This window comes from Dama dama, chromosome 1 (genome assembly GCF_033118175.1).
Source record: "Dama dama isolate Ldn47 chromosome 1, ASM3311817v1, whole genome shotgun sequence".
Taxonomy (NCBI): Eukaryota; Metazoa; Chordata; class Mammalia; order Artiodactyla; family Cervidae; genus Dama; species Dama dama.
In genome coordinates, this window is record NC_083681.1 from 26,099,667 (window position 1) to 26,123,273 (window position 23,607).

The following is a 23,607-nucleotide window of genomic DNA, read 5'->3' on the forward strand; positions in this document are numbered from 1 at the left end:
AAACTGATCATGAAAATTATCTAACAATATTAAAATGTTTATAATCCATGGGATTATCTGCAAATATGTGTTAGTACTATATATTTAGTATGATTACAACTAAATGAATTATATGCATGGAAGGAAAAAGAAAGAGTGGACATAATAATTCAAAAACACCACAAAGAGCAAAGCTTAGGTAAGATCATATTTTTAAAAACATGGTGTTTTCCATATTGCCTATAATATGGCTATATGATTTTCATAAAGAAAAGTAGGCCAAGTGAAGAGTTGGTAAAGGGAAATACTTGAACAGCCAATCATTTGGTAGTATAAAATTATTTCATATATTTAATTTTTAAACCAGTGACTTCTAACAGAAATCATCAGCTGGTAGCTAAGGAAGTCACATTTCATGGAAATTAGTCCTGTGATTCCAAAACTGAAAACTAGTTAGAATCCATTTTTTTATCTGTGTGATTCTATCAATTGAAATATATATAAATTAACCCATAATAGTTTATTTTGAAAAGCAAGCCATATTATTTGCTGATAATATATCCTCTTTTCAATACTTCAGTTCTTGTTCAGCTTGAGAAATTCTATTTCTCTGGATCCTTGGAACACATTCAGGAATTCCACCTACCCAGAAGCCCCACCAAATCCAGAAATTTCACCAGCAGAGACTGAGCTGAGGATAAAGAGGATCATGGAGAAACTAGACCAGCTGATCCCACCCAGGCCCTTCGCCAACGTGAGCTCCACCACCAGCGCCACACACAGCAGAGCCACCCTCCTCAGCCCTCGAGACACATACTGCAGGGGGGCCCGGCTGGACGTCCTGCTGGAGATGAGGGACCACTTGGGACGCAGGAAGGAATATGGCGGGGATTTCCTCAGGGCCAGGGTATTTTCCCCAGCCCTGAAGGCGGGTGCTTCAGGAAAGGTGACAGACTTCAACAACGGCACCTACCTCGTGAGCTTCACCCTGTTCTGGGAGGGCCAGGTGTCCCTGTCTGTCCTGCTCATCCACCCCAGTGAAGGGGTGTCGGCTCTCTGGAGGGCCAGGAACCAAGGCTACGACAGGGTGAACTTCACAGGCCAGTTTGCTAATGGCTCCTCCCCAGTCTTCTCTAAATGTGGCCTGACCCTTCACACCAGTGCTGAACTCTGCGAGTACTTGGACTATCGCGACCAGGAAGCCTTCTACTGCTTGAAGCCTCACCAAGTTCCCTGTGAGGCGCTGACCCACGTGACCACCAGGAATGCAAACGTGTCCTATATTAGACAGAAAGAATGGGCTCTTTTTGACAGGTAAACAGCCTTCAAATATTATTATTGATACAAAGAGGGAGACTTAGGTTCAGACCAACTCTGCTTAATAATTTTTCATAATCAAGCTCCCTTAAGTCAATTACGTTGACTAGGTTATAATCAGAGTCAGTGGGGATGGTAATATATTAACAGGGTCCCAAATAGGTCACCTCCTCAACTGTGGTTTTAGTCATCCTGAACTGTTTGTAAAAAGAGTATAACCCATGAAGCAATAGGTCTATAGTTCTCCATGGCTTGTCATAGTTTCAGATTCAGTAATTTTCTGGAGACTAACATTTTCTATGATGTATTCCATGAGATGCCAATCCTAGAGAGTGTTAATAGATGCTATGCAAAAACAAAGACAAAAACAGAACAACAATGACAAAAAAGACCCCAAACAAACCAACCAAAAACCCACAGGGAGTGAATGTTATCATTATTTGGTCTACCTCACCCTTTACATCAAATGACTCACCAAATCCCATGAATTGTACCTTCCAAATACTTCCTGAACTCAGTCATTTAACGCCATTGCTGTTCCCTCTGTTCTTGCATAAACTATCATCCCACCTCAGATTATTGCAGCAATCTCCAGAGATGTTTCCTTGCTTACAGCCTGGTTTCCTTCCTATCCATACTGCATTCAGACCACTGTTTTGCTTTTCCTTGCCTAAAATCCTTAATAAGATCCCATTCCTCTAAGGATGAAATCTAAACTCTTTAGTATGTTTACAAGGCCTTGTCTCTCTCTGAAGCCGCTTATCTCACCTTTCAGCTACCTTGTTCTCTGTCAGGCAAATTGAACTCCTTTAATTATATAAAAGAACCATGCTGTCTCTCAGCTCTGGCATTTCACAAGCCTGCATCTAAACATCATTTCTGCTTTGTTTGGGTAAACTGCTGCTGCTGCTACTAAGTCGCTTCAGTCGTGTCTGACTCTGTGCGACCCCATAGACGGCAGCCCACCAGGCTCCCCCGTCCCTGGGATTCTCCAGGCAAGAACCCTGGAGTGGGTTGCCATTTCCTTCTCCAATGCATGAAAGTGAAAAGTGAAAGTGAAGTTGCTCAGTACTGTCTGACTCTTTGAGACCCCATGGACTGTAGCCTACCAGACTCCTCCATCTATGGGATTTTCCAGGCAAAAGTACTGGAGTGGGTTGCCATTGCCTTCTCCATTTGGGTAAACTGCTAGTTCCATATTCTTCCATTGTATTCTATTCTCCCCCAATCAAAATACTCATTACACTATTAAATCTCAGATAAATATTTTATATCCTCTGCCAAGCTATAAGCTCTGTGACCCAATAACTGTGCCTATTGGGTTGGCTAAAACATTCATTTGGGTTTTTCTGTAACATCTTATGGAAAAACCCAAATGAACCTTTTGGCCAATCAAACTTTGTTCAACATTCATTCATTCAATTTGTAAATAGTTCTCACTTTCTATATTCCAGACATAGCTCTAGGTGTTGAGAATTTAACATTCTGGGATGGGGTAGAAAGACAACAAAGACATTTATAACATAAAGTCATCAGAATAAGATTTGAATGTGATAGTGAATGCTATTTTAAAAGCACGGTCAGGTAAGTACCTTGAGCAGCAACCTGAGAATGGGTTACTTGAACAGCAACCTGAATGAAGTGAGGAAGTGAGCCACATGCATTTGAGGGGAACACTATTTCAAGAAGGGGACTAGAACCTGAAGCATCAGCGTGCTGGAATCTCCCAGGAACATGAAGGGGACCATCGAGGCTGGAACGCAGTGAATGAAGGAAAAAGGAGTTCCAGCAAGTAGGTAGAGCCTTGGAATATCTATTGACTTTAGTATCTATTCCTTCAAGTCAGATAGGACACGAAACACTTCTCAAAATTATTTGACTATAGACCACCTACTTAATGGATTATTTTAAGGGGTTGTGGTTCTATAGTAAATGCTGCTGCAGAATGGCCTTGGTTTTCTAAAACATGTTCAGAAAAGTAAGTTGAATAGCATAGTATCCTGGAAATTCAAGCTCAAATCCAATTCAAACTTTATGATGACACAAGGGGAGGGGGCAGGATACAACAGACCCTACCTGGCTATAAGCTTTCCCTTCCACGCCTAGGTCGCCTTTATTTCTTTTTGTTTTCCTGGTCAAGGTTTGAAAAAATCCATGGATCTTATAGCTCATCCAAAAAAGGCTGGACTTTTCCAAATAAATATTATGCTAATAACTAAAGGACACATAATCATGGAGACATAAAGGCCTAAATAATCACAAAAGCGTAGAGACCTTCCTGCCTTGAAGGTCTCCAAACCACATCTCAACTCTATGCTCAGAGATTACCTGTGCTGATTCCATATTTCCTGTTCACTACATTTGCTCCCTCTTGAGAAAAGGGTCCTCCTTGCAGTTTGGGATGGAGGAGCTCTCCTTGCACATTCTCCTGTCTGCTCTCAGGAATGCTAAGTTCTGGGTCTGGCAGGTCTGCAGATCTGTATTTTGGATCTAATCATACTTCTCAAGTGAGCTATGTTCATGACAATAATCTGCCTGATTCCATTTTACTTCCCTCAAAACACATTTACTTCCTCCATACCCTGCTCTATTCAAACCATTTATCCCTCCCTCCCTCACCACACACCTCTCCCCTCTCCCCTGCCCATCAATGCATAGAAGTAGAGATATGAATCTGTTCACAGGTGTAGTTGAGTTCATAGGTGATTCTGAATCCATGAGCTCTCATGTATCATTCTCTCACTAAGCTCAAGGGCCCCTTCTTAGGCCCAAGCCAGGTTCTGTGGCATCTTCCTTTCCCAGAAGTCCAGGGACTAAGCCTATTTCTCTTTCATTTGTCACATAATATTAACAGATACATTTTCCTACCAAGGTCCTCTCTCCCAACATTAGCTGCAGAATCAGATGCTACCTCCTCAGATACTCAATTCTTTGAAGTTAAAAAAAGGTTTTTTTTCTTCTTAATTTAAGAGTTTTATTGATAACCATGATAGAAATATAAGCAAAGGGGTTATCATATGAGAAGACATCATACAGGCAACAAGTTGTTGACAATTCTTTCCATTTCTGTTATGTTTCTATATTGCTATCAAATTCACTCAATCCTTCTGTGGGTGGAAGGGGCGATTATAGACTCCCTTCTGAAATGTAATGCACAGACGCACTCAAGAATACTAAGACAAGGCACACCGAAATGAATGTCTTCTTACCATGAGTACACGTTTTTAATCCTAATTTTAATGGCCCATCACAGTTTAGCTTTGGTAACCAAATTTACAAGGTAGCCAGATATTGGTCTCTTTTGTCAACTTCAAACTTACCTGGAATGGATGTGGGAAAAGCAATGTTTCAAGTTTCCCACTGAGACAAAGTTTAATTTGTGCCACAGGTAAGTCTCATAGGATCCTCAGTAAGATGCTCTGGAGTGACTATGCCCATTTCACTTTTGTGGAATTTAATCACAGACATATTAAAGAGCTTGGCCAATATAGGTTGCATCTAGTAAGTGGCAGAGTCAGAATTGGAATCCCAACATACCGTAGTCTGGTTACTTCCCTGGTGGCATAATGGTAAAAGAATCTGCCTGCCAATGCAGGAGATGCAGGAAACACGGATCCAATGCCTGGGTTGGGAAGATCCACTGGAGGAGGCAATGGCAATCCACTCCAGTATTCTTGCCTGGAGAATTCCTGTGGACAGAGGAGCCTGGCAGGCTATGGTCCATAGGGTTGCAAAGAGTTAGCATGACTGAAGTGCCTTGGCACACATGCACAAGCCCTGTTTGCAAGGAGATAATAGGGAACAGGAAATTTCCTGGAGGATTTGTGAAGGAAAAGAGTATATGGAGGAGAGGCTGGATAAGGAGGTTTTATCTTTCCTCCTGGATAAGGAGGAGTCATCTTCCCATGACTTTCCATCATCAACCTACAGTTGACGATCTTGGTTCTTATCCTGTAGGTTGATGATGGAAAGTCATGGAAAGATTTTGCGTAGAGGAGCAAAACAGGCAGCATACAGGATATATTTAAATGGGATAACCCTAAAGGGCATAAAGACAATATTATAACAATCTAGGATGTAGCTCTCTGATGTCCTTGTATCAACAGCATCTGCATCACTTGAGAGTTTTGTTAGAAATCCAAATCTGTGAACTCCACCCCAGAACTAGTTTTCTCTAGTGTTATTGAGGTATGATTGACAAATAAAAGCTGTATATTATTAAGGTTACAACATGACGTTTTGAGACATGTATGTGTTGTAAAATTTCCCAGGTGGTGCTAGTGGTAAAGAAACTGCCTGCCAATACAGGAGACATAAGAGAGGTGGGTTCGATCCCTGTGTCAGGAAGATCCCCTGGAGGAAGGCATGGCAACCCACTCCCACATTCTTGCCTGGAGAACCCCATGGATAGAGGAGCCTGGTAGGTTATATAGCCCATGGGGTCACGGAGAGTTGGACACAACTGAAGCGACTTAGCCAGCATGCATGTGTATGTTGTAAAACAATTACTAAAATCAAGCTGATTAACATATCCATCGTCTCACATAGTTTACATTTTTGTCTTTATGGTGAGAACACTATATCTACTTTCTCAGCAGATGTCAAGTATACACTGTTATTAACTATATTCACCATTCTGTACATTAGAGCCCCAGAATTTAGTCATCTTAAAACTGAAAGTTTGTATCCCTTAACCAACATCTCCCCACTTCCCCAACCCTCAACTCCTCAACATTTTACTTTCTGTTTCTATTCTCTCTGTGCTGTGCTTAGTCACTGCGTTGTGTCCGACTCTTTGTGACCCCATAGACTGTAGCCCACCAGGCTCCGCTGTCTGTGGGATTTCCCAGGCAAGAACACTGGAGTAGGCAGCCATTTGCTTCTCCGTATCTGGCTTGTTTTATTTAGCAAAATGGTCTCTAGAGTCATCCATATTGTTGCAAATGGCAGGACTTTCTTAAGGCTGAGCAATATTCCACTGTACATATAAACCATATTTTTCTTTATCTATTTATCCACTGATAGACACTTAGGTTGTTCCCATATCACGGCTATTGCCAATAATGCTGCTATGACCACAGAACTATAGATATCTCTTCAAGTTTGCAGAACTCTTATATCAGATGCTCTGAAGATGAAGCCCAGCGATCTGAGTTACAACAAGCACTCTAGATGATTCTGATGCAAACTTGAATTAGAGAAGTACTCGCCTAGGAAGATATCCATGAAGGACTAAATTGCTATGAGTGCTAAATGTGGTAGAATGTGGTCAAAAATAATTTGGATGGTAAAATCGAAGAGATTTATACTTGATTAATTGCACATATAAGGTGAGTGACTCTCTGGATCTCTGGATTCCTATCATTAGCAGGAGAACAGTTTTACAGAATCCTGGTGTTTACTTTCTGCATAATATCTAAAATATATCAAAATAAAGAAAAAATATATTTACAGAGAGTTGAGAGTGGTTTGATCTTTCTAAGTCCCCTGTGATCTGTTCTTACTTTAATGTCTCAACTGTTATCAGGCTAATTTATTTTCTCGTTTCTTAAAGGTCCAACGTGGGGGTTGAAATAATGAAGAACTTTGCCTCCATCAAGGTCTTAGCGTGTGGCAGTAAGTCTGTTGTGTTAAAAATTTATCCATTTAATGGATATCCTTACTTTAAGAGATATTTATTGAACATTAACCATTTCAATCTTTCACTTCCTGGGATAAATAGTATTAATCATCTTGGGCTTTGCAGAAGGGGTTTTATTCTTGGAAATTATTTTCATATAAATTTAAACCAATTTTCATCTTGAGCCAGCTATAAAAGGCTAGGCAACCCTTCATTTCAGCTGCTTTCTCTCAAAATGTGCAGGTTATTTGTATTTGTATTTCAACTTGGGATTTGTTCCTGAAAAACCAATAATTGGGTACTGGTGAAAATATCTCAAATGAACTACAGAGCTTGGAAACTTCTTTGATGGTTTCTAATCTCTCTTTCAGCCAAACCATCTCAGTTAAAGTTGTATAAACTAAAATTCCTGTGGATTTCTTTCAGTTTTTTCACATAAACTTCAGTGGTCAATTCAAAGCCATCTCAGTTATCAAAGTGATGTTTCTGCTATACTGAAATTAAAGTGAACTTCAAAGAAGCAAATTACTTCCATTTTAACAGTCAATAGGGTATACATCTATCTACTGCCCTTTTCTCATATATTCAGAAAATGTTTATTGAGGACCTACTATAGGCAAAGAACTTTGCTAAACCCTGTGGGGATATAAATAAACCAGAAACCCAGATCTAAAGCTCATGGGCTCTGGGTGAAAGATAGATTCCTTCCCTGCCATGGCAACCATCATCCATACCTAATTTTTACATCAATGAAAGTTCTTTGACTCTTTAGGCCAATTAATTTGTAACACCCCTGCTTGATTTCCCTCTTGCCTAGATAGTAATTTCTAGTAAAGTCTTATAAGATGTTGTGTTCCTAAACATATATCCCAAATCCGAGCAATGTAGGCAGATAACAAAAAGATGTGGCTTTAAAAAAATGATGTATTTATTTATTTATTGGCTGCACTGGGCCTTCGTTGCTGCACGTGGACTTTCTCTAGTTGTGGTGAACAGAGGCTACCCCTCTTTGTAGTGCATGGGGTTCTCATTGTGGTGGCTTCTCTTGTTGTAGAGTACAGTCTATAGTAGTTGTGGCTCTTGGGCTTAGTTGCTCTGTGGCATGTGGCATCTTTTCAGGCCAGGGACTGAACGCTGTCACCTGCGTTGGCATGTGGATTCCTAACCACTGGACCACCAGAGAAGTCCCAAGATTTTTTTTTTAGCTTATTTATTTATTTTAATTGGAGGATAATTACAATACCGTGATGTGGCTGATTCATGTTGATGTATGCCAAGATGGGTTTTAAAGTGGCAAAGGATAAAAATGGCTCAGTCACACATGGATGGAAAGATTTTGACATGAATCAGCAAGTTCAGCTTAGGCCACTTTTAAGGTGGAATATTTGGGCTTCTCGGGTGGCTCAGATGATAAAGAATCCACCAGCAATGCAGGAGACCTGGGTTCCCTCTCTGGGTTGGGAAGATGCCCTGGAGGAGGGCATGGCAACCCACACCAGTATCCATGCCGGGAGAATCTCCACTGACAGAGGACAGAGTCGGACATGACTGAGCGACTAAGCACTGCAAAGTGGACTATTCAGAAAAAGCAGAGACTGTTCTTCTCTTTTTCTGCACTAATCAGACCACACAGAATATTAAATTCAGTATGGGCACAAGGAAGAAACATTGAAGGAGTTTTCTGTGAACTAGAAAGCATGGTTCTGATATATACAGAATAACAAGCAGTAGCCACTCCGTAAATGTGTTCAAACTTTCTCCATGGGTAAGTAGTTTGAGGAAGAGATGTCCAGTCCTGCCTGGCCAGTGTCATGGGAATGATATTCAGTTGGGCTACTGATTCCTGCTTGTTACCACCATGCATTTCTCCCTCAGTTTTGGCTAGCTGTCTCACAACTGCATGGCCTTAGGAATAACATGAAGCCCTGGGAAACACTGAAAATTCACAAGGGAAAAATCTAACCCCACTCTATGTGTGTGCATGCTCGGTCATCCAGTCGTGTCTAACTCTTTGAGACCCTATGGATTGTAGCCCTCAAGGCTCCTCTGTCCACGGGATTTTCCAGGCAAGAATACTGGAGTGGATTGCCATTTTCTACTCAAAGGGATCTTCCCAACCCAGGGGTCGAACCTGTGTCTCTTGTGTCTCCTGCGCTGGCAGGCAGATTCTTTACCACTAATCCACCTGGGAAGCCCCAACCCCATTCTAGGGACTACCATTCATTATTGAGATTATTCAAAAGTGATAAGTTTTAAGTCATCCTTTTAACATGATCTTGTTAAGTAAATATTTGGGAAGAAGACAGGAGAGCAGCAATAGAGAAGGGCGGAGGGAAAGGGGGAAACAGAGAAAGAAAATGAGGAAACTGTCTTTGAAATAATTTGTGATAATAAAAATTGCTGATTGTGGGAATTTTTATCACCAGAGAGTAAGGACATAACAAAATGTCAGCTCGGCATGAAGAGTCCTTTCCCCAGTGGTTATACTTTGAAAAGAAAGTGGATTGCAGCATTTTGTAAACAGAGAGAATTAAATGAAACAAAAACTATAAATGAGTGCTTGAAGAGAAAACTTATTTACCTAATGGGAGATTCAACACTGCGTCAGTGGATTCAATATTTACCAAAAATGGTAAAAAGTATGTGTCTTATTTTGAAATTATAGTTGCCATCAGAAGTTATTTTTATAATAGAAGTCTTCATTTTCCTTTTCTAATGTTAACTATTTTTTAAAATGTGTCAAACATTTGGATTTGGGCCTTTAATCAAAAGTTAAATTTTATCTTTTCATTCTCAAATATCAACATTTTCTTCCTCTTTCTCTATTCTGGTAATAATTTCACAATTTTGTTAATATTTTAATGCATTTGGTAAAGTTCTCTTCTTCCCATAGGCAGCAATGCTTTTTTAGTTAGAAGTGATCTTGGTCAGAATTTTATAAATGTGTGCATCTAAAAATTATATCTTTATTTTCCTTTGGTTAAAAGAGTTATTGATTTTTTTTTCCCCATCAGCCTTAAAATATTTTGATCTTCATGGAGTTGGGCCCTTTAAAACACATGTGCTTCTGGATGCTGAAAGACATATTTTGATTCAGTGGAAAAAGCATGGTCATCCATTTATTACCCAAAGCCTGTTCTCGGTAAAGGATGATAATTATATCCCACGGGAAATTGACCGGATAGCAGGAGACAAGGACACCGCCATTGTCATCACTCTTGGTCAGCACTTGAGACCCTTCCCCATCAAAATTTTTATCCGTAGGGCCATCAACGTTCAAAAGGCCATAGAACGACTATTTTTGCGAAGCCCAGAGACCAAGGTGATCCTGAAAACTGAAAACACTAGGAGGATGTTTGATAATGCAGAGATGTTTAGTGATTTTCACGGTTATATTCAGAATCTTATCATGAGGGATATTTTCATGGATCTCAATGTGGGTGTTATTGATGCCTGGGACATGACTATTGCTGATAGCACCGATAATATCCATCCTCCTGATTATGTGGTTGAAAATCAGATCAACATGTTCTTAAACTACATTTGCTAGAGGAGAAATACAGCAACAACAAGAAAACCCAGTGCTAGCCATTCTCTGTAGATGACCTCACTTATACTGCAAGGGTAGTTTAATACAATCCAAGGTAGGAGGACACAAAATTAAAAAGTTACTGTTGAAATAAACATAATTTAAAATTTACCACTTAAACCATTTTACGAGTACAATTTCGTGGCATTAATAACATTCACAATACTGTGCAAGCACCATCATGATCGCAGATATTTTTTATCATCCCAAACAGAAACTTTGTATCTATTGATTAATAATTTCCCAACTGCTCTTACCCCCAGATAACTACCATTCTACTTTCTGTCTCTATGAATTAAACCATTCTAGGTAGCTCATATAAGTGGAATTATATAGTGTTTTCCCATTGTACTGGCTTATTTCATTTAGTACAATATCTTTTGAGTTTCATCCATGTTGTAGCATGTGTCAGAATTTCCTTCCGTTTTTGCAGATGAAAAATTCCATTGTTTTATGTATATACACATTTTGTCTTTCCAGGCATCTGTTGATGGGGATATTTGGGTTGTTTCCATCTTTTGGATATTGTGAGTAATACTGCTATGAAGAGGAAACCAAATTTAAAGGATTGTTTATAGTGCTGAGTGTGATGACAGAACAGCAAAAGATCATCATTCATAGTTTAATTGTAGGAAATATAAGACCTGGAAATGAGCAGTCTAAATGATTAAAGTTTAGAGAAGTTTAGAGAAAATGTGAAATATAGAAGAAAACCTAGTGGAATCGTAATAGCAGTCTTTGTGCTTAAAATAATTATTTGAAATTTGTTAGCCAGTTGTTCTCTAGATTTCGGTAAGAATCAGGAATCACAGTCCAAACCTGCAAACTCATTGAGAGAAACCAGTTAGTATTATTATGTCAGTGTACAGACCCTACAAACCTGGCTCTTGCTGATCCTCAAAGTATGAGATGAGATCTCCTTGAGACAACTTCAAATGACTTTATAAGCTTTTCTCAAAATAAAAGTATCCTCCCTTTCTATTAATATACTTGAGGTTCAGTCAGTTCAGTCACTCATCGTGTCTGACTGTGACCCTATGGACTGCAGCATGGCAGGCCTCCCTGTCCATCACCAACTCCCGGAGTTTACTCAAACTCATGTTCATAGAGTCAGTGATGCCATCCAACCATCTCATCCTCTGTCATCCCCTTCTCCTCCTGCCTTCAATCTTTCCCAGCATCAGGGTCTCTTCCAATGAGTCGTCAGCCCTTCACATCAGGTGGCCAAAGTATTGGAGTTTCAGCTTCAGCATCTATCCCTCCAATGAATATTCAGGCCTGATTTTCTTTAGAATGGACTGGTTGGATCCTTGCAGTCCAGGGGACTCTCAAGAGTCTTCTCCAGCACCACAGTTCAAAAGCATCAATTTTTCAGCACTCAGCTTTCTTTATGGTCCAGCTCTCACATCCATATATGACTACTGGAAAAACCATAGCTTTGACTAGATGGACCTTTGTCAGCAAAGTAATGTCTCTGCTTTTAATATGCTGTCTAGGTTAGTCATAGCTTTTCTTCCAAGGAGCAAGCATCTTTTAATTTCATGGCTGCAGTCAACATCTGCAGTGATTTTGGAGCCCAAGAAAATAAAGTCTGTCCCTGTTTCCATTATTTCTCCATCTACTTGTCATGGAGTGATGGAACCGGATGCCATGATTTTAGTGGTTTTTTTTTTTTTTTTTTCATTTATTTTTATTAGTTGGAGGCTAATTACTTTACAATATTGTAGTGGTTTTTGTCATACATTGACATGAATCAGCCATGGATTTACATGTATTCCCTATCCTGATCCCCCCTCCCACCCCCCTCTCCACCCGATTCCTCTGGGTTAATGTTGAATTTTAAGCCAACTTTTTCACTCTCCTTTCTCACTTTCATCAAGAGGATCTTTAGTTCCTCTACACTTTCTGCCATAAGGGTGATGTCATCTGCATATCTGAGGTTATTGACATTTCTCCCAGCAATCTTGATTCCAGCTTGAACTTCATCCAGCCTGGCATTTCGCATGATGCACTCTGCATAGAAGTTAAATAAGCAGATTGACAATATACAGCCTTGACGTACTCCTTTCCTGATTTGGAACCAGTCTGTTGTTCCATGTCCGGTTCTAACTGTTGCTTCTTGACCTGCATACAGATGTCTCAGGAAGCAGGTAAGATGGTCTGGTATTCCCATCTCTTCAAGAATTTCCCACAGTTTGTTGTGATCTACACAGTCAAAGCCTTTGGTGTAATCAACAAAGCAGAAGTAGATGTTTTTCTGGAACTCCCTTGCTTTTTTGATGATCCAACAGAAGTTGGCAATCTGACCTCTGGTTCCTCTGCCTTTTCTAAATCCAGCTTGAACATCTGGAAGTTCACAGTTCACATACTGTTGAAGCCTAGCTTGGAGAATTTTGAGCATTTCTTTGCAAACATGTGAAATGAATGTAATCGCGTGGTAGTTTTAACATTCTTTGACATTGTCCTTCTTTGGGATTGGAGTGAAAACTGATTTTTTCCAGTCCTGTGGCCACTGCTGAGTTTTCCAAATTTGCTGGCATATTGAGTGCAGCACTTTCACAGCATCATCTTTTAGGATTTGAAATAGCTCAACTGGAATTCCATTGCCTCCACTAGCTTTGTTCTTAATGATGCTTCCTAAGGCCCACTTGACTTCACATTCCAGGATGTCTGGCTCTAGGTTGGTGATCATACCATCGTGATTATCTGGGTTGTGAAGATCTTTTTTGTATAGTTCTTCTGTGTATTCTTTCAACCTCTTCTTAATATCCTCTGCTTCTATTAGGTCCGTGCCATTTCTGTCCTTTATTGTGCCCATCTTTGCATGAAACATTGCCTTGGTATCTCTAATTTTCTTGAAGAGATCTCTAGTCTTTCCCATTCTATTGTCTTCCTCTATTTCTTTCATTGGTCACTGAGGAAGGCTTTCTTATCTCTCCTTGCTATTCTTTGGAACTCTGCATTCAAATGGGCATATCTTTCCTTTTCTTCTTTGCAGTTAGCATCTCTTCTTTTCTCAGCTATTTGTGAGGGCTTGTCAGACAACCATTTTATCTTTTTGCATTTCTTTTTCTTAGGGATGGTCTTGATCCCTGCCTCCTGTACAATGTCATGAACCTCTGTCCATAGTTCTTCAGTCACTCTGTCTATCAGATCTAGTCCTTTGAGTCTATTTGTCACTTCCACTGTATAATCATAAGGGATTTGATTTAGGTCATACCTGAATGGCCTAGTGGTTTTCCCTACTTTGTTCAATTGAAGTCTGAATTTGGCAGTAAGGAGTTCACGATCTGAGCCACAGTCATCTCCTAGTCTTGTTCTTGCTGACTGTATAGAACTTCTCCATCTTTGGCTGAAAAGAATATAGTCAATCTGATTTTGGTATTGACCATCTGGTGATGTCCATGTGTAGAGTCTCCTCTTGTGTTGTTGGATGAGGGTGTTATTATGACCAGTGTGTTCTCTTTTAGCAAAACTCTGTTAGTCTTTGACTTGCTTCATTTTGTACTCCAAGGCCAAATTTACCTGTTATTCCAGGTATCTCTTGACTTCCTACTTTTGCATTCCATTCCCCTATGATGAAAAGGACATCATTCACAGAAGACTGAGCCAGACCTGTGTTTGAGTCTCCTGTGGAGGTATGGGTCAGCAGTGGCCTGCTGCAGGAACAGGGGCTCTGGGTGCAGCTACCTGGTCACACAGCCTGTGGCATAAGCCCTCTTGGAGGTTGCCATTAACCCCACCACAGAGCCGCAGAGCAGATGACCCACAACCTGCAGAACAATTATACCAAAGAAATTATTGCACTGTTAAGAAAGTTTTAGGCCCCACAACAGACTTCCCAACCTTGGGATCTGGCAAAGGGACTGAGAACCCCCTGGGTATCTGACTTTGGAGTCCAGTGGGATTTGATTACAGAATTTACACAGGACTGGGGAAACAGACTCTTGGAGGGCACAGACAAAACCTTGTGTGCACTGGGACCAAGGGGAAAGGAGCAGTGACCCCACAAGAGACTGGCCCAGACTTGCTTGTGAGTTTCCAGGAGTCTTCAGCAGAGGCATGGGCCGGTGGTGGCCTGCTGCAGGGTCGAGGCACTGCGTATGGCAGTGCATGCATGGGACCTTTTGCAGGAGGTCGCCATTATCTTCATTACCTCCACCAGAGTTTGGTCTCAGGTCAAACAGCAGGGAGGGAACACAGCCCTGCCCATCAACAGAAAGTTGGATTAAAGATTTACTGAGCATGGCCCCGTCCATCAGAATAAGACCCAGTTTCCCCCACAGTCAGTCTCTCCCACCAGGAAGCTTCCATAAGCCTCTTATCCTTATCCTTCAGAGGGCAGACAGAATGAAAACCACAATTACAGAAAACTAACCAAACTGATCACATGGACCACAGCCTTGTCTAGCTCAATGAAACTATGAACCATGCCATGTAGGGCCACCCAAGTTGGACGGGTCATGGTGGAGAGTTCTGACAAAACATGGTCCACTGGAGAAGGGAATGGCAAAACACTTCAGTAGTCTTGCCTTGAGAGCCCCATGAACAGTATGAAAAATCAAAAAGATAGGACACTGAAAGATGAACTCCCCAGGCTGGTAGGTGCCCAGTATGCTACTGGAAAATATTGGAGAAATAACTCCAGAAGGAATGAAGAGATGGAGCTAAAGCAAAAACAACACCCAGGTGTGGATGTGACAGGTGATGGTAGTAAAGTCCAATGCTGTAAAGAGCAATATTGCATGGGAACCTAGAATTTAGGTCCATGAATCAAGGTAAATTAGAAGTGGTCAAACAGGAGATGGCAAGAGTGAACACTGACATTTTAGGAATCAGTGAATTAAAATGGGCTGGAATTGGCAAATTTAATTCACATGACTATTATACCTACTCTTGTGGGCAAGAATCCCTGAGAAGAAATAGAGTAGCCCTCATAATCAACAAAAGAGTATGAAATGCAGTACTCGGGTGCAGTCTCAAAAATGACAAAATGATCTCTGTTCATTTCCAAGGCAAACCATTCAATATTACAGTAATCCAAGTCTATGCCCCAACCAGTAATGCTTAAGGAACTGGAATTGAACTGTTCTATGAAGACCGCTTGAGGTTACAAGAGTAGAAATGTTGTTACTCCAGGGTGATTTCTTTTTTGGACTACGTTTCCTAGGGAGAGGAAGTGAAATTATAGTGCTGTAATATCAGTATGAATGTCAATCCATACAGCTTAGGATTAGGCTTCTCTAAATAAGAAAACACATATTAGAAGTCTTTTTCTTTGGTTCTAAATCTTCACATTGGAAGCTTTCAAAATAAATCTATTTGTTCTCCCAATCATCACACTCTTAAATGCTTATATGAGTTATCATTGTCCTACCAAAGTTATCTTAAGTCCCTTTAACCTAATTCTGAGATGCTAGAGTTTCCACTTTTATTATGATTACTCTTCTCTGATTGCACTGAACTGTGTCTGTGTCATCCTACAACATGTGTTCTAACCCATCTCTCACTTCAACAAAGGCAATGGTCTAATTTAAATGTGACTAATAAGGGTCTGTTCACTTGTTCTAAAGCTGCACTGTAAGTATTATAGCTGTTAGTCACATGTCACTGTTTAAATTAAAATTAAATTAAATTAAAAATTATTTACTTGGTTGCACTAATCACATTTTGTGTTCAGTGGCTACATGTGTTTAGTGGCACTGTGCTGACAGTACAATATTTACTTCCTTTTGAAAAGCCCACAGCTAACATTTTATTCAACATAGAAAGACTAAAAACTTAGCTTCTAGAATCAGGAACAAGGCAAAGATTCAACATAGTACTGGATATTCTAGCCAAAGCAATTAGATAAGAAAAATAAATAAAAGGCATGGAAATTGAAAAAGAAGAAATAAAATTATTTGTTTCCAGATGACATGATCTTATATTTAGAAAATCCTGAAGATGTTACAAAAACACCTGTTCAAACTAATAAATTCAGCAAATTTGCAGAAAACAAAATCAATGTTTAAAAATCAGTTGCATTTTAAAATAAAAAACACAATGAGGTGTCACCTCACAATGGTCAGAATGGGTATTATTAAAGAAATCTGCATATAATAAATGCTGCAGTGGGTGTGGAGAAATGGAAACCTTTGTATACTGCTGATAGGTATGAAAATTGGTGCAGTTACTATGGAAAACAGTATAGATGTTCCTTAAAAAACTAAAAATAGACCTACTATATGATCTGGCAACCCTACTCTTAGATATATACTCAGGGAAAAAAGCTTCTAATTCAAAAAGATACATGCATCCCAAAGTTTATAGCCACATTATTTATAGTCGTTGAGACATGGAAACAACAGATAATTGGATTAAGAAGATGTGGTACATATACAATGGACTATTACTCAGCAGTAAAAAAGGAATGGAACAATGCTATTTGCAATAGCCTTGATAAACACAGAGAATACTATACTTAGTGAAGTAAGTCAGGCAGAGAAAGACAAATACTGTGTGATTTCACTTATTTGTGGAATCTAAAAAATAATACAAATAAATTTGTATACAAAACAGAAACAGGCAGAAAACAAGCTTATGGTTACCAAAGGGGGGCGGGAGGAAGGGAAGAAGGGAAACACCAGGAGCGCAGGGTTAACAGGTAAAACCACTATACACAGATAGTAGTCAACAAGGCTTTATTGTATAGCCCAGAGAATTATATTCTACATCTTGTAATAAACTACAGGGAGTATAATCAGAAAAAGATAGCTGAATCACTATGCTGCACACCTCAAACTTATACAGTATTGTACATCAGCTGTTCTTTGATTTAAAAAAATTCAGTTGCATTTTTATACACTTACAATGACCAACCTGAAAAAGAAATTAAGAAGGCCGTCCCATTTACTATGCCTCAAAAAGGATAACATATTTTGGAATAAACTTAATGAAGTAGATAATAGACTTGTACACTAAATGATACAAAATACTTTTAAAATCAAGGAGGTTACAAATAAATGGAAAGACATTCACATACTTGTAGACTGGAAGACTTCATATTATCAGAATGTTCATATGTACCAAATAAAGCAATCTACAGACTCAATGCAATACTTACAAAAATTCCAGTGGTATTTTTTTTTGTGAAAATGGAAAAAAATTCTAAAGTTCATATGAACTCTGAATATCCAAAACAATCTTGAAGAAGAACAAAGTTGGAAGACTCAAACTTCCTGATTTCAAAATGATACTACCAAGTAACGGTAATTAAGGCAGTGTTCTTGTTGTTTGGTCATGCAGTTGTCTCTAACTCTTTGCAACCTCATGGACTGTCGCATGCCAGGCTTCTCTGCCCATGGGATTTTCCAGGCAAGAATACTGGATTGGGTTACCATTTCCTTCTCCAGGGGATCTTCACTACCCAGGGATGGAACCCACGTTTCCTGCATCTCCCACGTTTCCTGCATTGGCAGGTGGATTCTTTATCACGGAGCCACCTAGGAAGCCCAATTAATATGATATGGTACAGGCATAAAGATAGATATATAGGCCAATGGAACAGGATAGTGAGTATAGAAATAACCCCTTGCATATATGGTCAAATGATTTTTTAACAAGGATGCTAAGCCTAATCAATGGGGAAAGAACAGTCTTTTCAACAAATGGTGTCAGGAAAACTGGGTGTACACATACAACACAATGAAGTTGGAGCCTTACCTTATACTGTATATAAAAATTGACTCAAAATTTATTAAACACCCAAACAAAAGACCTAAAACTGCTAAACTTCTAGAAGAAAACATAAGGGAAAGTCTTTAAGACAAGAGATTTGTCAATGATTTCTTTGATATGACACCAAAAGCACAAGTAACAAAATAACCACAAATGGGACTATACCATGAACTCAAAAATTTATGCATGTCAAAGGAAAAAATGCATGAAAAGACAGCCTACAGAATGGGATAAAATAATTGTAAATTGTACATCTGGTAAAGCTTAATGTTCACAATATATAAGGAAAAGCTACAACTCAACAACAATAATACAACAACCTGATTGAGAAAATGGGCAAAGGATTGAGGCTAGAGTCAATTCTAGGGGAATTCTCAAGGCAAGAATGCTGGAATGGGTAGCAGTTTCCTTCTCCAGGGGCTTTTCCTGACCCAGGGATCAAACCCAGGTCTCCTGCATCGCAGGTAGACTCTTTACCATCTGAGCCACGTGGGTATCAGCTACTGATTTATTGTGCTAGAGTCCTTGAGGAGTAACTGCTGACCTTATTCAACGGCTGTGGCATAGTCACCAGCTAGTGACATGCAGCAGAGGAAAACATGAGCAAAGGAATCGATTAGATTTTCTCCAAAGAACATATACAAATGGCCAATAAGCACATGAAAAGATGTTCATCATCATTGATCATTAGGGAAAAGTAAATCAAAACCAAAATAAGACATCAGTTCATGCCTATCAGAAGGGCCACAATCAAAACAATGTTGGTGAGGATGCAGAAGTTGGAACTCTTGTGCACTGTTAGTGGGAATGTAAAATGGCGCAGTTATTGTGGGGAAAAGTATGGAGGTTACTCAAAAAGTTAAAAATAGAATTACCATATAACCCACTGATTCTGCTTCTGGGTATATCCAGAAGAACTAAAATCAGGATCTCAAAGAGTTATGTGCACTCCCATGTTCACTGCAGCATGATTCACAACAACCAAGATATGGAAACAACCCAAATGCCCTCTGAAAAATGAGTGAATAAATGAAGAAAATGTGGTATATACACGAAATGGAACATAATGGAAGTCTCAGGGAGAAAAGGAAATCCTGTCACATTATAACATGGATGAACTTCAAGGAAATTACACTAAGCAAAACAAGTCAGTCACAAAAGGACAGTGTTATGATTCCACTAATATGAGGTAAAGTAAAATGAAGTAGTTAAAATCATAGAAACAAGAAGTACAAACGTGGTTATCAATGTGGGGGAAAGGGAGCAAGTATTTCGTAGGTGTAGAGTTTTGATGTTGCAAGACAAAAGTTCTAGAGACCTGTTGGACAGCAATGTGAGTACACTTAATGCTACTGAAATGAGCATTAAAAATAGTTAAGGTGGTAGATTTAATATTATGTGTTTTTTACATGATGTGTATTCATTCCATTTTATAGCAAATAAACATCAGTGTTGAAATCCAAAGCAGTTCATTTCTTTGCTCAACATGTTAAAATGAAACAGCCTCAGTTGCACAGTAGCTGTTAGTGTCTTGAATTTTTAATTTTCTTTCATAATGAGTCAACATTAGGAGGCATATTGTTGTTTAAAAAAAAAAAAGCCCTAACTGTTCTCTGTTAGTAAGCAGCATGTGAATTGGCTTCAGGTATCAGTCTTGCTGCACACACAGTTGCTGTCCTAATGGGAGTAATCCCAACGCTTCTTTCCATTCTACACCACAGCACACAAAGTAACTTATATGAAAATTCTTCCCCTACAGCATAAGTTTTCAATGACAACCAGAAGCAAAGAATCAAGTGCTTCAGCTTCTTATAAACGCTGCACAGATGCCAAGAGCTTATTTATAGCCTACATATCAATCACGTCAACCTACTGTAAAGCAAAATGTAATCTAGCACCACACCTTTCAATTCACATTCTATGTTATTGACGTTGTGTTTGCACAACAGTATCATTTGATAAAGAAATTTTACCAACAGTTCCTTCTGATTAGCAGTAACCATATTTGTCATTAACTTGTGGTTGACTTTGTGGTTTGACATGTACCTTTTTTCATTATCAGGAGTGCAATGCTGAATGATACCTTAGTAATTCTAATCTTTCTTTTGACTTTACTGATAGAATTCATCAAGTTTGTACTAGAAGGAAATCTTTTGTTCCTGCTCTGAAAAAAAATTAGATTACTTTAGCAGAGAGGTTACTGTGCTTTCTCTGACAGTTACATAAAATCTTTGATGGCTTTAGTCCTCCGTATTAGATGAGACTTTTTTTGGCAGGTGATAGAAATCAACATCAACTCGCCTAAGAAAGGGTAGGATGAAATACATTTCATTTCAACTCTATGAAATATAAGTACAAAATATTTACATGTTTTTCTTTGAGAACTACCCAAATACTTTCTGACCCCTTGATAAACTATTGTAGGCCACATTCTGAGGATTAGTGCTGTCTTCTAAAAGGGTATTTTCTTTTCTAAAAAAAAAATTTTTTAATTTATTTATTTTTAATCGGAGGATGACTGCTTTGCAGTATTGTGTTGGCTTCTGCAACACATCAACATGAATCAGTCATAGGTATACATATGTCCTCTCCCTCCTAAACATCCATCCCGCCTCCAACCCCATCCCATTCCCTTAGGTTGTCACAGAGTACTAGTTTTCCAGGCCACAGGACTGGAAAGTGTCAGTTTCCATTCCAATCCCAAAGAAGAGCAATGCCAAAGAATGTTCAAACTACCACACAATTGCACTCATTTCACATGTTAGCAGGGTAATATTCAAAATCCTTTAAGCTAGGCTTCAACAGTATGTGAACCAAGATGTACAAGTTGGAGCAAAAAGAGGCAGAGGAACCAGAGATCAAATTGCCAACATCTGTTGGATGATAGAAAAAGCAAGAAAATTCCAGAAAAAACATCTACTTCTGCTTCATTGAGTATGCTAAAGCCTTTGACTGTGTGGATCACAACAAACTGTGGGAAAGTCTTAAAGAAATGGGAACACCAGACCTTCTGTATGCAGGTCAAGAAGCAACAGTTAGAACCAGACATGGAACAATGAATTGGTTCCAAACTAGGAAAGGAGTACATCAAGGCTGTATATCATCACCCTGCTTATTTCACTTATATGAAGAGTACATCATGCAAAATGCCAGACTGGATGAAATCAAGCTGGAATCAAGATTGCTGGAGGAAATATCAATAACCTCAGATATGCAGATGACAGCACCTTAATGGCAGAAAGTGATGAGGAACTAAAGAGCCTCTTGATGAAAGTGAAAGAGAAGAGTGACAAAGCTGGCTTAAAACTCAACATTCAAAAAACTAAGATCATGGCTTCTGGTCCCTCCACTTCATGGCAAATAGATGGGGCAAAAATGAAAACAGTGACAGATTTTATTTTCTTGGGCTCCAAAATCATTGTGGACAGTGACTGTAGCCTTGCAATTAAAAGATGCTTGCTGCTTGGAAGAAAAGCTATAACAAACCTAGACAGCATATTAAAAGGCAGAGACATCACTTTGCCAACAAAGGTCTGTCTAGTCATAGCTATGGTTTTTTTTTTTTTTTCAGTAGTCATGTGCGGATATGAGAGTTGGACCATAAGAACGCTGAGTGCCAAAGAACTGATGCTTTCAAATTGTGGTGCTGGAGAAGACTCCTGAGAGTCCCTTGGACGGCAAGGACATCAAACCAGTCAGTCATAAAAGAAATCAACCCTGAATATTTATTGGAAGAACTGATGCTGAAACTGAAGCGCCAATACTTTTGGCCACCTGATGCAAATAGCTGACTCATTAGAAAAGACCCTGATGCTGGAAAAGACTGAGGACAAAAGGAGAAACAGACAACAGAGGATGAGATGGTTGAATGGCATCACCGATTCAATGGACATGAGTCTGAGCAAACTCTGAGATAGTGAAGGACAGGGAAGCCTGGCGTGCTATAGTCTACAGGGTTTGAAAGAGTCGGACACGACTGAGCAAGTGAACAATGCCAACCAGTCTGAGCTCCCTGCGTCATGCAGCACATTCCCGCTGACTGTCTTATTTACACGTGGTAAGGTGTACGTTTCCATGCGACTCTCGGCTCCTCACTCCCTCTCCTTCCCCCGCTATTTCCACAAGTCCATTCTCTGTGTCTGCAAGAGTGTTCTCAAAGTCAGCTCCTCCATGGGCCTGGGTACCACAGCTACCTCTGAAGCTTATGAAAGACGTTGATTGACACGTCCAACTTCTGGCCAGCCAAATAAGACCTTCCCTGTGTGATGCTCAGAGATCTCTATTTTAAATGGTCTTCCAGTGTAACTCTAACATACCCATCCTAGCATCTTGCAATAAGATCAATTTAGGAATCATATTCTACAGTATTCTCTCTCTATTTCCGGAGGTCAAGCAGCTTACACTTGTCCATTTGCCCTGTTTATATCCCTCCGCAGTTCTCATCTAAACCTATCACATGGCTGAGTCCTCACCACAGGATACTATGGGAAGCAGCTCCAAGACAGGTAACTCATAATCCTTGTGGAAGTTTCATCAGCAGGTAGGACAAGGAAAAGCAGCCTTCATGGGACCTGGTTACCAGGCAGTTGTCTCTATCCTCACCTGCTCTGGATCCAATAAAGCTCACTGTCTACATCTGCACTTCTACTCAACTTCATGAAAAACGGAATTCCAGTGCTCATGGAAGGTCACTCCATTTACGGCACAGAAGTCACCCTAGGAATAGGGGAGGCATGACGAGGGATGAAATAAAGATGCCCTGAAATACAGGTGGGTATGTTTCTTGTCTCTTCTATTTATCTCTGTCTCCATTATCTGAGTCTTGGATGTATTACACAATATGTCCTTCCTGCCAAGTATGACCTGGGCAGAGGAATAAGTGTGTGGCTCTTTTTAAGGATTTGGCCAGCATATATTGAGATGCAAGCCAAGGGCAAAGCAGTGAATGATCAGTGCTGCTTATATTGTCTTGAGTAATTCAGCTCTGATCCCCAAGCTGCATATCCCACTAAGCCAAATGAGAGCTCTGTGATTGAAAAGACCTGCCCTACTCAGAAAGTTATTTGGTATCAGGCCATTGCCACTTGGTTATACTCTGTAGGGAGAAGGCAGGTGGTGTTTCAGTATTCCATACTTGAAGCAGTTGATGAAAGTATTCATTCCACTTGCAAAGAGCACTTTCTCTAAGGAGAATGGAAATAAATAAATAGGTTCTGCCTTTCTGCAGATCTGCTGCTAGTTTAGGAGTCAACAAATGAATGGCTACCAGCCAAACCCAGACTGCAGCCTGCCTTTATACAGCCTGGGGGGTGGGGCATAAGTATGGCTTTCGCCTTTTTAGGTTTGTAAAAATAAAATAAAGAAGAATATGTGACCAGCAAAC

General features: G+C 39.7%; 1 protein-coding gene across 1 annotated transcript in view; it reads left to right on the forward strand.

The window, feature by feature from the left end:
* LOC133045763 (NXPE family member 2-like) overlaps window positions 1–10,466 on the forward strand; it is a 31,377-nt gene extending 20,911 nt beyond the window's left edge. The window contains exons 3-6 of the mRNA XM_061128123.1: window positions 560–1,293; window positions 6,851–6,912; window positions 9,343–9,555; window positions 9,931–10,466. Coding sequence (XP_060984106.1) covers window positions 560–1,293; window positions 6,851–6,912; window positions 9,343–9,555; window positions 9,931–10,466 — 1,545 coding nt within the window. The remainder of the gene's footprint in view (window positions 1–559; window positions 1,294–6,850; window positions 6,913–9,342; window positions 9,556–9,930) is intronic.
* The last annotated feature ends 13,141 nt before the right edge of the window (window positions 10,467–23,607 follow it).